The 12,930-nt window shown below is 44.8% G+C and overlaps 1 protein-coding gene and 1 pseudogene across 1 annotated transcript; both read left to right on the plus strand.

The window, feature by feature from the left end:
- Positions 1-1,297: 1,297 nt before the first annotated feature.
- On the plus strand, positions 1,298-2,988 carry LORICRIN (loricrin cornified envelope precursor protein). The gene is made up of 3 exons (XM_064370396.1): positions 1,298-2,240; positions 2,313-2,537; positions 2,628-2,988. The coding sequence occupies exons 1-3, from the start codon at positions 1,553-1,555 to the stop codon at positions 2,759-2,761; spliced, it is 1,047 nt and encodes a 348-aa protein (XP_064226466.1). The 5' UTR covers positions 1,298-1,552; the 3' UTR covers positions 2,762-2,988.
- Positions 2,989-9,049: 6,061 nt separating this feature from the next.
- Positions 9,050-10,966, plus strand: LOC105707340 (small ribosomal subunit protein uS19-like; annotated as a pseudogene).
- Positions 10,967-12,930: the final 1,964 nt, after the last annotated feature.

A 12,930-nucleotide genomic window follows, 5' to 3' on the forward strand; every position in this document is an offset into this window, starting at 1 on the left:
AAGACTCTGGGACCTACTCCTCAAGCACAGCCCTGTGGTCACCTGGTATGCGTCCTGTGCCAGAGGTTTCAGAAACAATGTCTGACATCCACTCTGATGGGCTGACCCCACTGATGAGCCTGCCACACTGTTGCATCAGAGAAGGGGCCAGTCACACACCAGGCTGCCCATCTCGAGAATGCCAAAACCTTCATGAACAGGCTACCCTGTGCCTGCAATCACAGGGAGGTGGGGCTGACAGCCGTGGGTCACGTAACTGAGGCCAAAAACAAGCAGCTGGCCTGGATCAATGGATGAGTCAGGGTTTGAGGCATAAGATATATAACCTCAGGAGCTCGGTGCTCCTCACATTGCCAGCATCTTCTCTCCTCACTCACCCTTCCTGGTGCTTTGGGTAAGTGTGGGTTCTACTGACTATCTTATCTTCCCAGCTGGTCTTGCCCAGGCCTGACTAGATTAGATGAATCTCTGCCTTCCCAACAGTGCTCACATTTAGAAGGGGGTCAGGAAAGGAGTGGGGGATTAGCTGCTGCCGTGCAGATGGTGTTTCTGGTCTTCTGGCCAGAATGTAAACTCCACAAAGACAAGACTATCTCCTGCCTCTATGGCACCCCTATCGGGGCAGGCATGGTGCCAGGCACAGGACTCTGCAGAGGCTGTCCAAGGCAGCCTGTGCATGGGCTGCGCGGACCTTGTGAACCAGTCAGGAGGAGAGGCTGAGCTCACTCTCAAGAGGGTAGGGAGAATGATTCCAAGAAAGTTGCAGATTGGAGGGATTTGAGGTGCCACAGAAACCCAATTCCTGCTTTACAGAGTCAGAAGTTCTGAGAGGGAAATACAACTTCCTACAATTCAGAGTCGATTCTACCAAGTTTGGACTTGAGAAAATCATGGAAGAGATGGCTAATAGCTTCTGGTCGGGAATACTGGTCCAAAGGACCAACAGGGTCCTTCCCCTGTTTGCAGGCAGGGCCACAGCAGAGCCTGTCTTTTCTAATAACTAGCCCTTGAATCATGGCCTAGCTTAGTAGGACAGACCAAGAGTTTGAACTAGGGCTTTTGCAGAGGATAGAGTGCAACAGCCCTCATCAGAATGGAGTCCAAGAAATCTCCCTCTGTTGGGCTGGGAATGGGTAAAATCTCCCATCCTAGATAAAGGTTTGTGGTAGTTTTCTATTTGCACTCAGAGAATCAGTTTTGGGATTGGAGGAGGCCTGAAAGATGAAGTGTTCAAACCTTTCCATTTAAGAGGAGATGAGAAACACGTGGGATTGGGAGCGATCCACCCTCAAATCACACAACATTGGTCAGAGGCAGAGCTGGAAGAACGAATGGGCACCGCTAACTGAACTGTTTAAAGCTTAGTGAAGGCTTTCTGCGGGGGAAGGAGGAACTCAACGCTTCCAAAAGCAGGAATCGTGGGAATCCCAGCTGAGGGCTCTCCGGGCACCTGAAGGAGCCCTGGACCTGGCCCAGGCGGGCGCTGGGAGGACGGCGATGTTGCCATGGATGCAGCTGCCTCCGTAAGCATCCTCCTGCAGCTGGTCCAGCGATGCTCTCTTCTCTCCTTCCAGGCTCCCCTTCCTTCTTAGCCAAGATGTCTTATCAGAAAAAGCAGCCCACCCCCCAGCCACCAGTGGACTGCGTAAAGACCTCCGGCGGCGGCGGCAGCGGTGGCGGGGGCGGCAGCGGCGGGGGCGGCTGCGGCTTCTTTAGCGGCGGCGGCTCCAGCGGGGGCAGCGGCGGTTCTGGCTGCGGCTACTCCGGCAGCGGCGGCGGCGGCTTCGGAGGCTGCGGCGGGGGCTCCGGTGGGAGCGTCAAGTACTCCGGGGGCGGCGGCTCCTCTGGGGGCGGCTCCGGCTGCGGCGGGGGCTCCTCTGGTGGCGGCGGCGGCTTCGGAGGCTGCGGCGGGGGCTCCTCCGGTGGCGGCGGCGGGGGCTCCGGTGGGAGCGTCAAGTACTCCGGGGGCGGCTCCGGCTGCTTCTCCGGCGGCGGCGGCTCCTCCGGGGGCGGCTCCGGTTGCTTCTCCTCCGGCGGCGGCGGCTCCTCCGGGGGCGGCTCCGGCTGCTTCTCCTCCGGCGGCGGCGGAGGCGGCTCCTCGGGCCAGGCGGTCCAGTGCCAGAGCTACGGAGGCGTCTCCAGCGGCGGCTCTTCCGGGGGCGGCTCCGGCTGCTTCTCCAGCGGCGGCTCTTCCGGGGGCGGCTCCGGCTGCTTCTCCAGCGGCGGCTCTTCCGGGGGCGGCTCCGGCTGCTTCTCCAGCGGCGGCTCTTCCGGGGGAGGCTCCGGCTGCTTCTCCAGCGGCGGCGGCGGAGGCTCCAGCTGCGGCGGGGGCTCCTCTGGCGGCGGCGGCGGCTCCGGCTACGTCTCCTCGCAGCAGGTCACCCAGACCTCGTGCGCGCCCCAGCAGAACTACGGAGGGGGATCGTCCGGCGGCGGCGGCAGCTGCTTCTCCAGCGGCGGGGGCGGCGGGGGCTCTGGCTGCGGCGGCGGCTCCTCCGGAGGCTGCGTCATCAGCGGCGGGGGCTCCGGCTGCGGAGGTGGCTCCTCCGGGGGCGGCGGCGGCTCCAGCTGCGGCGGGGGCTCCTCCGGAGGCTGCGTCATCAGCGGCGGAGGCTCCGGCTGCGGAGGTGGCTCCTCCGGGGGCGGCGGCGGCTCCAGCTGCGGCGGGGGCTCCTCCGGGGGTGGCTCCGGGAGTGGCAAGGGCGTCCCGGTCTGCCACCAGACCCAGCAAAAGCAGGCGCCTACCTGGCCATGCAAATAGGTTCCCCAGGGTGCCACAGAGGCGAAGGAGTTGGAGGTGTTCTCTGTGGGCGCCGATGGGTTTAGAGCTCTCATGATGTCAAAGGTTTGCAAATCCTTCACGCCTTAACCTACCTGGAAGAAGCCTTTGAGCTCTTGTTCAAAACGGCAGCATCTTGTTCTGCCGTTTTGCCTCTTTGGTTTCTGCACAACTACCTCCCAACCCGAGTGCCTCGCTCAATAAATTTGCTTAATCATGAGAATTTGGGTCTCCAAGAGTGTTTGCAGCGTTCAGGTTCATCCATTCCATTCCATTCTTCTCCTTTCCTGCATTCGCTCATTCACACTTAGATTCATTTTACAAATACACGGACTCTATTGGTAGGAGGGTGAGTGGAGAGATAGGAGTCACCAGGAGAGGAAGGAATGGCTGGCAAACCACAGTCAAACATGTGAAGATCCTAGTGTACGGCTTAAAATCATGACGTGATCCCAAAACACAAAGATCCTGAGGAAGGACTTCAATAAACACCTCCCTGTGGATTGGGTAACCACCGTGGGTCTCCTTACTGAACTCTGCTTTTTAAAGACATGCTGCCCTGGAAAGATGCTGTCTCTCATAGTCCAGAGCCAATTCTGCAAGGTCTGAAAGCTGGATGGCTGCACGTTAGGAGCACCACCAGCTTATGCTACCCAGACTCACCGGAGATATAATAAGCGTATCAGATGTTTACAGACCTGTAATCTAGGGTGAGCAAGACCACTTTAGTAGGTATCCATAGGGAGAGGAGGAAGTAGGGGAGCTGTTTCCTGCTCTCTCTCTCTTTTTATTTCAATCAACTTTCTCAGGTTGATTGTTTCCTGCTCTCTTGAAGGAGCTTTCCTAACTTAGGAAGATGCAGCATAAATAAATGAGATGTAAAACCTCAGCACCAGAGAGAAGTCATAGAAAACACAAGAGCTTTCCAATTAACAAGGAAGAAGCCACAGTTGCTCCAAGGGATATATTAATTGCATAGCCCTCAAAAGAGATGTAGAACATGAACCTGGCCAGGGACTTTCAGGTTCGGTTTCATATCCCAATTTTACCAGCTCTAGTTAAATGGGAATTTACTGATTTACTCAAGAAAAACTCCTGCTACATCAAAAAGCCAAGGTACTCTTCCTACATAATCACTGCTGGTATTTAAAATAAAATAAAAAAAAGTTATTCCTCCTCCACTCTTCCATTTAGGATCACTACTATTCATCAGTAATTTATGGAGATCAAAACAGATAGCAGTCTTAAAGATCCAGGTGTCCAACCACTGCATTACTTTTACATTTTTTAACAAATCAAACTCAGACTTTCAGTTCTGGACAAAATGAAGTATTTGTATTTCTTACTATTGCTCTGGTGAAGGAGAACTAAAATCTCTGGGCATAGTATATATAACAAACATAAGAAGACTTTGAAAGGTGGAGAGGACAAGACAGAGTAGCTAGAGTCCTCAGAACTGAAGGACTGACAATGGTAAGTTTCCTGGGTTTTCTTTTTGCCTCCTATGTTTCCCAGATTGGGCACTAGAAAATCTGCAACCAAGATTCTGGCAGGTGCAGACAAAAAAAAATAGCACCAAGAAAATTGTCTTGCTTTTGCCAAAAGACCAGGAAAGGGGTGGTCTGGTAAAACAGAAACCTTTCTGACAATATTTGCCCTACTTCAACCAAACACCATGGGGAAAAATGGACAAACATCCTGGACTTCCACCATAGTAAGGAATCCACATGGACTTACTCAGAAGGTGCTAAACTCTCCCTCACCTCACTAGTGTGGTATTAGCAGAAGTCTGCTATAACAGAAAATTTAAACAAGATCTGGAGTCTCATAGCATAATGCCCAAAGTGCATAATGCACACAATAAAAATTACTCGTCATACCAAGAACCAGTAAAAAAATCTCAACTTGAATGATAGAAGAAGCATTCGACAGATGCCAACAGTGAAATGACACAAATTTTGAGATTATGTTAGGGGTTTTTGTTGTTGTTATTTTGAGACAGAGTCTCATTCTGTTGCCCAGACTGGAGTGCAGTGGCCCACTCTCAGCTCACTGCAACTTCCGCCTCCAGGATTCAAGCAATTCTTGTGCCTCAGCCTCCTGAGTAGCTGGGACTACAGGTGCGCGCCACCATACCTGGCTAATTTTTGTTTTTGTTTTTGTTTTTGTTTTAATAGAGACAGAGTTCCACCCTGTTGACCAGGCTGGTCTTGAATTCCTGGCCTCAAGTGATTTGCCCGCCTCAGCCTCCCAAAATGCTGGGATTACAGATATGAGCCACTGCCACCATGCCCGGCCTTATCTGTTAGAGATTTTAAAGAAGCCATTATTAAAATGCATTAATAAGAAATTACAAACACACTTGAAACAGTAAGAAAATAGAAAATATTGGCAAATAAACAAGATATAAAAAGAATCAAATGGAAATTTTAGAAATAAAAATATAATACTCTACTATAAAGTTAAATTTTAGAACTGGAAAATAAAAAATTTATTAGATAGACACAATAACAGAATGAAGATGACAGAGTAAATAATCAATATCCTTCCACTTTCCATTATTCTACCCCTCCAGAGAATACAGCAACAGGCACTGTCTTAGACGCAGAAAGCGGCCCTCACCAAATAATCAAACCTGTTGGTGTCTTGATCTTGGCCTCAAACCTATGAGAAATAAATCCCCAGCCTAAAAAACTCTGAGAAACAAGTTCCTGTTCAAAAATAGATCAATAAAAATTATTCCATCTCAACAACAGAGAAAATAGACTGGGGAAGAAAACAGAGCCTCAATAACCTGTGGGACAACAAAAGTGCTAGCATTCGTGTCATCAGAGTCCCAGAAGGAGAGGAGAAAGGGTGTGGTACTGAAACATAGTAGAAATAATGGCTAAGAATTACCCAAATTTGGTGAAAGTAATTAACCTACAAATTCAAGAAGATGAGTGAAACTCAAACAGGATAATCCCAAATAAATCCACACTAAGAAACATTGTAATCAAACATCTGAAAGCTAAAGACAAAGAAAAAATCTCGAAGAAGAAAATTTTGAAAGCAAACCTTAAAAGTAGAGAAAACTGACATATCACTTATAGGGGAACTATCATTTGAATGACAGCAAATTTCCTGTCAGAAACCAAGAAGGCCAGGACAAAGTGTCACCACAGCTTTCAAGTGCTAAATGAGAAGAACTGTCAACCCAGAATTATGTATCCAGTGAAAATGTCCTTTAGAAATGAAGGTAAAACAAAGATAATTTCATCTGAAAGAAAAATAAGAAAATGTGATGCCAGCATATCCATCCTAAGTGTGTGGCTAATGGAAGTTTTTCAAACAAAAAAGAAATGACAGAAACCAACGTGTAACATCAGGCATAAAGGAAGAACAATGTGAAGTCTAAAACTGTAGGACCGTATCTTTTTCCTCCTGAGTTTTTAAAAATTATATTTGATAGTTGAAGCAATAACCATAACATTGATATGGTTCTTAATGTATGTATAGAAAATGTTTAACACAATTATATCAGAAATCAGGAAGTAAAAGGACCTAAATGGAAATAAGGTCTGCAGTTCACTCAATGATAAAATGTCCATACCAATAGACTATGGTAAGTTATGAACATACAATGTAATACCCAAAGCAGCCACTAAAAAATCTGTATACATACAAACAGATCCACTCAAAAACACTATAGGTGAATCTGAATACATTTTTTTTTTTTTTTTTTTTTGAGACGGAGTTTCGCTCTCGTTACCCAGGCTGGAGTGCAATGGCGCGACCTCAGCTCACCGCAACCTCCACCTACTGAGTTCAGGCAATTCTCCTGCCTCAGCCTCCTGAGTAGCTGGGATTACAGGCATGCTCCACCATGCCCAGCTAATTTTTTTGTATTAGTAGAGACGGGGTTTCACCATGTTGACCAGGATGGTCTCGATCTCTTGACCTCGTGATCCACCCGCCTCGGTCTCCCAAAGTGCTGGGATTACAGGCTTGAGCCACCATGCCCGGCCCCTGAATACATTTTTAATGAGTGTAAATTTTTATTGTAGTATAGCATACATATATACAAGGGCACAAATTATAAGCGACAGCTCAATTAACTTTTACCAAGTGAACTCATCCCAATAATAAATCTCAGAAGCCCTCTTTATTCCCTTCCCAGTCATTAGCTCGCTTAAAGATACCATCAGATTAATTATGCTAGTTTTTGAAAGTTATATAACCTTCATATATGACATCATATATGTCATTTTTATAATTTATATTTAATTAAAAGATAATTAATTTTTTGTGTGTAAAACATGTTTTGAAACATGTATATGCTGTAGAATGGCTAAATATAACCAAATAACATAAGAATTGTTTCATGTACTTATAATTTTTTGTGGTAAGAACACCCAAAATCTACTCTCTTAGCAATTTTCAATCATACAATACATTGCCTTTAACTATAATCACTATATTGTAAAATAGGTCTCTTGAACTTATTCTGTCTATCTAACTGAAATTTTGTGTCCTTTGACCAGCATCTCCTCAGTGCTTCCCTTCCCCACCTCCAGTCACTGGTAATCCCCATTCTACTCTCTTATCCTATGAGTTCAACTTGTTTAGATTCCATGTCGAAGTGAGATCATGTGGTATTTATCTTTCCATACCTGGTTTATTTCTCTTAACATAATATCCTCCAGATTCTTTTTTGTTGTCCCAAATGACAGAATTTTCTTCTTTTACATATCAACATTACAATATTAAAGCACTTTAAATTTGACTATATGATACTTTTACCCTGTGAGTTTTATACTTTCATACGTCTTTGTGTTACTAACCAGTGTCCTTTTCTTTCATCTTAAAGAATTCCCTTTAGCATTTCTTGTAATATAGATCTGGTGGTGATGAACTCCCTTGGCTTTTGTTTGTCTGAGAGTCTTTGTATATCCTTCATTTCTGAAGGGCAGCTTTGCTGGGTATACAGTATTCTAGGTTGAAAGTTTTGTTTTTTTCTTCAGCACTTTGAATATATTATCCCACTCTCTCCAGGCCTGTAAGTTCTCTGCTGAGAAATCCACTGTAATCCTTATTGGAGATCCTTTTATATTATTTTCTTCTATTCTTTTGCTGCTTTCTGGATTCTTTGTCCTTGATTTTTGACAGTTTGATTATAATATGTCTTAGTTAGTCTTGTTTGGATTGAATCTGTTTGGAGACATTTGACTTTCCTGTACCTGGATATTTATATCTCTGTCCAAATTTGTAGAAAGTTTTTTGTAATTTTTTAAAATAAGCTTTTTATGCACTTTATCTTTCTCTTCTCCTTCACAAGCTCCTATAACTTGAATATTTTCTCTTTAGATACTGCCTCATAAATTCCATAAGCTTTCTCTGTTCCTTTTCAATCTTTTTTTCTTTTCTTTTCTGAGTAAATATTTCCAAATAACCTGTCCTTGAGTCCACAGATTCTTTCTTCTGCTTGATTAATTATGCTGCTGATGCTCTCTACTTCATTTTTTATTGCATTCATCATCTTTTTTCAGCTCCGGAATTTCTGTTTGTTTTTCTTTTTACCTAATTTTAAGATCTCTTTTGAATTTCTCATTTTTGGTAATTTATTATGTTTCTCATTTTATTGAATTGTTTCCATTTTCTTGAAGTTTGCTGAGCTTTCTCAAAACAATTATTTTGATTTATTTGTCAGGCAGTTTGTATGTCTCTACTTCTTTGAGGTCAGCTGGTGGATAATAACTATGTTGTTTTGGTGATGTTATATCTCCTTAGTTTTTCATATTTCTTGTCTTATGTTGATGTCTGTGCATTTGAAAAAGTAGAGACTTATTCAAGTCTTTGAAGACTGGTTTTATCTGGGAAATCCCTTCACTAGTCATCCTATCCATAGATTCTGGGCAGGCCATCTGGTATAGTCTAAAGGCAGGCTTGCTGCTGGAATCCTTGGACAGGTGGCCTGGCGTCTGAGTTCATGAGGTTGGATCTGTAACTTGAATCCACTGGAGTGGACTTGTTGATTGGGTCTGTGGTGATAGGCCTGGAGCTTAAATCTGTGGGGGCCAGCCTGAGACCTGAGTCCACATGGGCTGATCTGAAACTGGAACGGGCCTTGAATCTGAGTCTCAAGGGCTGGCCAAATCTGAGATGAGCCTGGTGCATGGGTCCCCTGGGATAGGGCTGTAGCCTGAGCCCCTGGGGACAGGTCTTGGTCCTGGGTCCACAGGAGCTGATCTGGAGCTTGGGTCTGCAGGGGTAGTGTTGGAGCTTCAGTTCATGGGATCCAGCCTAGCACCAGGATCTACTAAGTTGGGCCTGGACCATGGATCTGCTAGAGCAGTCCTGGACTTTGAGTCCTTTGGAGCCTGGAACCACAAGGATGAACCTGGAGCCTGGGACCAGCCTGGCGCTAAGGCCAGCATAGAACCTGGGTCTGTGGAGGCAGATCTAGAGCCTAGGATTGTGGATATTGGCCTGGTTCCTAGAACCACAGGATCTGGCCTAGAGCCCAAGGCCTTAGGGGTCAACCTGGGACCTAGGTACACAGGGGAAGTCCTGAAACTTGCGTGTGTTGGGGTTGGTCCAGCACTGGGGTCTACTGAGACAGGCCTGTACCATGTGTCTTCTGGAAGAAGCCTGAACATTGGTTCTGCTGGAGCATAGAACCATAGGAGCTGGCCTGGAGGGTGAGACTATGAGGACTGGCCTGTCACTGGGCATATCTGGAGCCTGTGTCCATGGGTGACCACCTGGTGTTTGAGGCAAGGAATGCCAACCTGGTGCTGGAGGCCTAAAGCCTGGGGTCACAGTTACCGGCTGAGTGCTGGGTGGACCTGGATCTTGTCTGTTAGGATCAGCCTGAAGACTAGGGCTGCAGGGCTGGCCTTGCCCAGGGGCAGGCCTGGAGTCTGATTGTGCAATGTCTTATCTGGCACTGGGGCAGGCTTCGAGATTCAGTCCACAATTACCATCCTACAGTCTGGGGCTTGTCTGGTACTGGGTTTTACTGGGGTGGGCCTGGTTTGTGGGTCCAAGGAAAAATCTGGCCCTCACTTTCTTCTCCTTCCCCCATACAGAGGGTATCTCTCACCGCACTATGCTGCCTGGGGTTGGGTGACACAGGTAATGCAAAATTGTCTTTCCTACACTCTTCAGTACCTTTCTTATTTCTGGTGTGACAGCCAGTGCTGTAATCTCTCACTTGGTTTCTTCAGCTCTTGGGAAGGTATTTTTGTGCATGGATATTTGTTCAAACTGATGTTTCCGCAAGGGAATAAGCACTTTAGTGTCATATTCTGCCATCTTGCTGACATTTGGCCTTGACTATCTAATATGTGTTTTTAGTGTCTGGCTTCTTTTGCTCAGGATTATGTGTTTGTGAAATTCACTGATGTGTTTTTTTTAATAAAATGAAGTAGCATTTTTTTTTTACTGTCATATGGCTTACGTGTGTGTGTGTGTAAAACATAGTTTGTCTTTTCTAATGTTTGAGTTTCTGCTTACAGTTTTCTGTTATCACAAGATAACATGCTCAGCTTTGCTGAATACTGTCAGTTTTCCAAAGTGGTGCATCAAGGTTCCTGAAGGTAATGGTTTGTATCTGACCAACACTTTGTTTTGACTTCTTTTGTTATAGCCTTGAGACTCTCAGAGTCAATAAAACCTTCTACAAATCAAGTGTTAATATGTTGCGTTTTCATTATCACTCATTTAAAAATATTTTAATATCGCTTTTCCAAGGATCCAGCAAGCTGACAGAAGTAGAACAGAAAAAGAAGCTGACCTTCTGCTAGTTCACCTACCGCTGCGTGGCCCTGGACCAACCGCTGGACACATCCTATGAGCAGCTGATGCAGCTGCACAGCGCGCTCCAGCGGAGGCAGCTGAACCGCGGCCTGCTGCGGGAGCAGCACTCGCTTCGGCCGCAGGAAGCGCCTGCGCAAGGCCAAGAAAGAGGCACCGCCCATGGAGAAGCCGGAGGTGGTGAAGAGGCACCTGCGAGACATGATCATTCTGTCCTAGGTGGTGGGCAGCGTAGTGGGCGTCTACAATGGCAAGACCTTCAACTATACGATCAAGCCAAAGATGATCGGCCACTACGTGGGTGAGTTCTCCATCACCTGCAAGCCCGTGAAGCCCAGCCGGCCGGGCACTGGGGCCATCCACTCCTCCTGCTGCATCCTCTTCAAGTAGTCCCTCAGCTAAAAAGACACACACGTCTCAAAAAATAAATAAATAAATAAAAATAAATATATATTCATATCTTTTGTTGAGGTTTTCTTTAACCCTTAAGTTTTAGAAGTGTGTTAGCTAATTTCTAAATATTCGGGCATCTTCTAGCTATCTTAATGCTATTACTAGTTTAATTCCATTGTGGTCAGAGAATATGATTTCATTCCTTTAAAATTTAGAAATGTTTTGTGGTACAGCATATGATCTATCTCGAAGAGTGTTTCATGTACATTTGGAAATAATGTGTATTTACAGTACTTGCGTATAAGTCAAGTTGATTGTTGGTTGTAGTGTGTTCAGTTTTTCTGAATCCTTTCTGATTTTTGCCTGCTAGTTCTATCAATTACTGAGAAGGAAGTTAAGACCATCAACTATGATTATTATCCAGTGCATATACATTCAGAATTATTATATCAATTATATCTTCCAGATGAAATGTTATTAAATGTTTCCTTTTATTTATCATAATATTCTTGTCTTGAAGTCCACTTAGATAGTAATACGTAGTCACTCTAAATTTCTTATGCTTATTCTTTGCATGGTATCTTTTCTCAGATTATTACTTTCAAACTCCCTTCATCTTTGTATTTAAAATGCATTCCCTTTAAATATCATATAGTAGGGTCACACTTTTTATTCCATTCTGAAAATCCCCTCTTATGTTTTTCCCCTGAATGTAATGTGTCAATTTTCTTTGGTTGATTTTTAAGTTTTTTATCTTAACCTTTGGTTTTTTGCAGTTTGACTAAAATAGGCTTATGAATCTAAAAGCACTTTCTTAATAAAATCATTTACACACAAACCTGCGGCTCAAGTCTACTTCTTTATGGGAGCAAAAGCTAAGACACTATTTCAGTTTTCCATTGGGTTTGACTTCAGGCCAATCCTTCCTCGTTTTGGTAAAGGCTTTTTATTTTATTCAAGATTTGTTTTGGATATAAGGTCACCTTTCATTGAGAACCTCACATCCCTACATCCCTGCTGGGATGATAAAAAATCTTTTGTGTTTTCTAGCAAGTCCTTTCTGGTATAAAGACCACTGTCCTTCTGGTTTGAGTACTCTGGTTTCTACATAATTTACATTCTGTCTCTGAGGCATGTCTTTGCTGGTGAATTTACTTTTGTTTTTTCTGCACACCTAATTTAATATTTTGTTTGATCTGCATGGCTGGCTTAAAACTTTTGTGAACACTCTTATCTTAATTCGGTTATGCACATCTGTAAATGATTTGTGTTTTTTTTCCCTTGCTGTTTCTAAAAGTCCTCTAAGAGCAAAAATAAACATTCTAAATGTTGGATACAGAATAATTAACTAAACACCCCTAAAGCAGTCCCTACCACTAAAACTCTGATCTAAACTCCTGATATACTTTGACTTTGATGGTACTTATGAAATTTTCTTTGCTCTTTAGAAATTAATGAGAAATGGAATGGTATTTTCAAACATTAAGACACGCCAGGTTTTCTGGAACTCCAGCTTGCTACATATTATGGCCCACTGTTGTATACATTTCTAAACTGATGGGTAAATTACATCAAGAAAAACTCAGAGTAAAAATGGCCATTATTCAGGCCGGGCGTGGTGGCTCACTCCTGTAATCCCAGCACTTTGGGAGGCCGAGGCGGGTGGATCACGAGGTCAAGAGATCGAGACCATCCTGGTCAACGTGGTGAAATCCCGTCTCGACTAAAAGATACAAAAAATTAGCTGGGCATGGTGGCGCACGCCTGTAATCCCAGCTACTCAGGAGGCTGAGGCAGGAGAATTGCCTGAACCCAGGAGGCAGAGGTTGCGGTGAGCCGAGATCGTGCCATTGCACTCCAGCCTGGGTAAAAAGAGCGAAACTCCGTCTCAAAAAAAAAAAAAAAAAAAAACCCAAAAAAAATGGCCATTATTCAAAATTTCTTTTAAAAAAATTAAAACC

This window comes from Aotus nancymaae, unplaced genomic scaffold (genome assembly GCF_030222135.1).
Source record: "Aotus nancymaae isolate 86718 unplaced genomic scaffold, 86718_ANA_hifiasm-v0.15.2.pri h1tg000108l, whole genome shotgun sequence".
NCBI lineage: Eukaryota > Metazoa > Chordata > Mammalia > Primates > Aotidae > Aotus > Aotus nancymaae.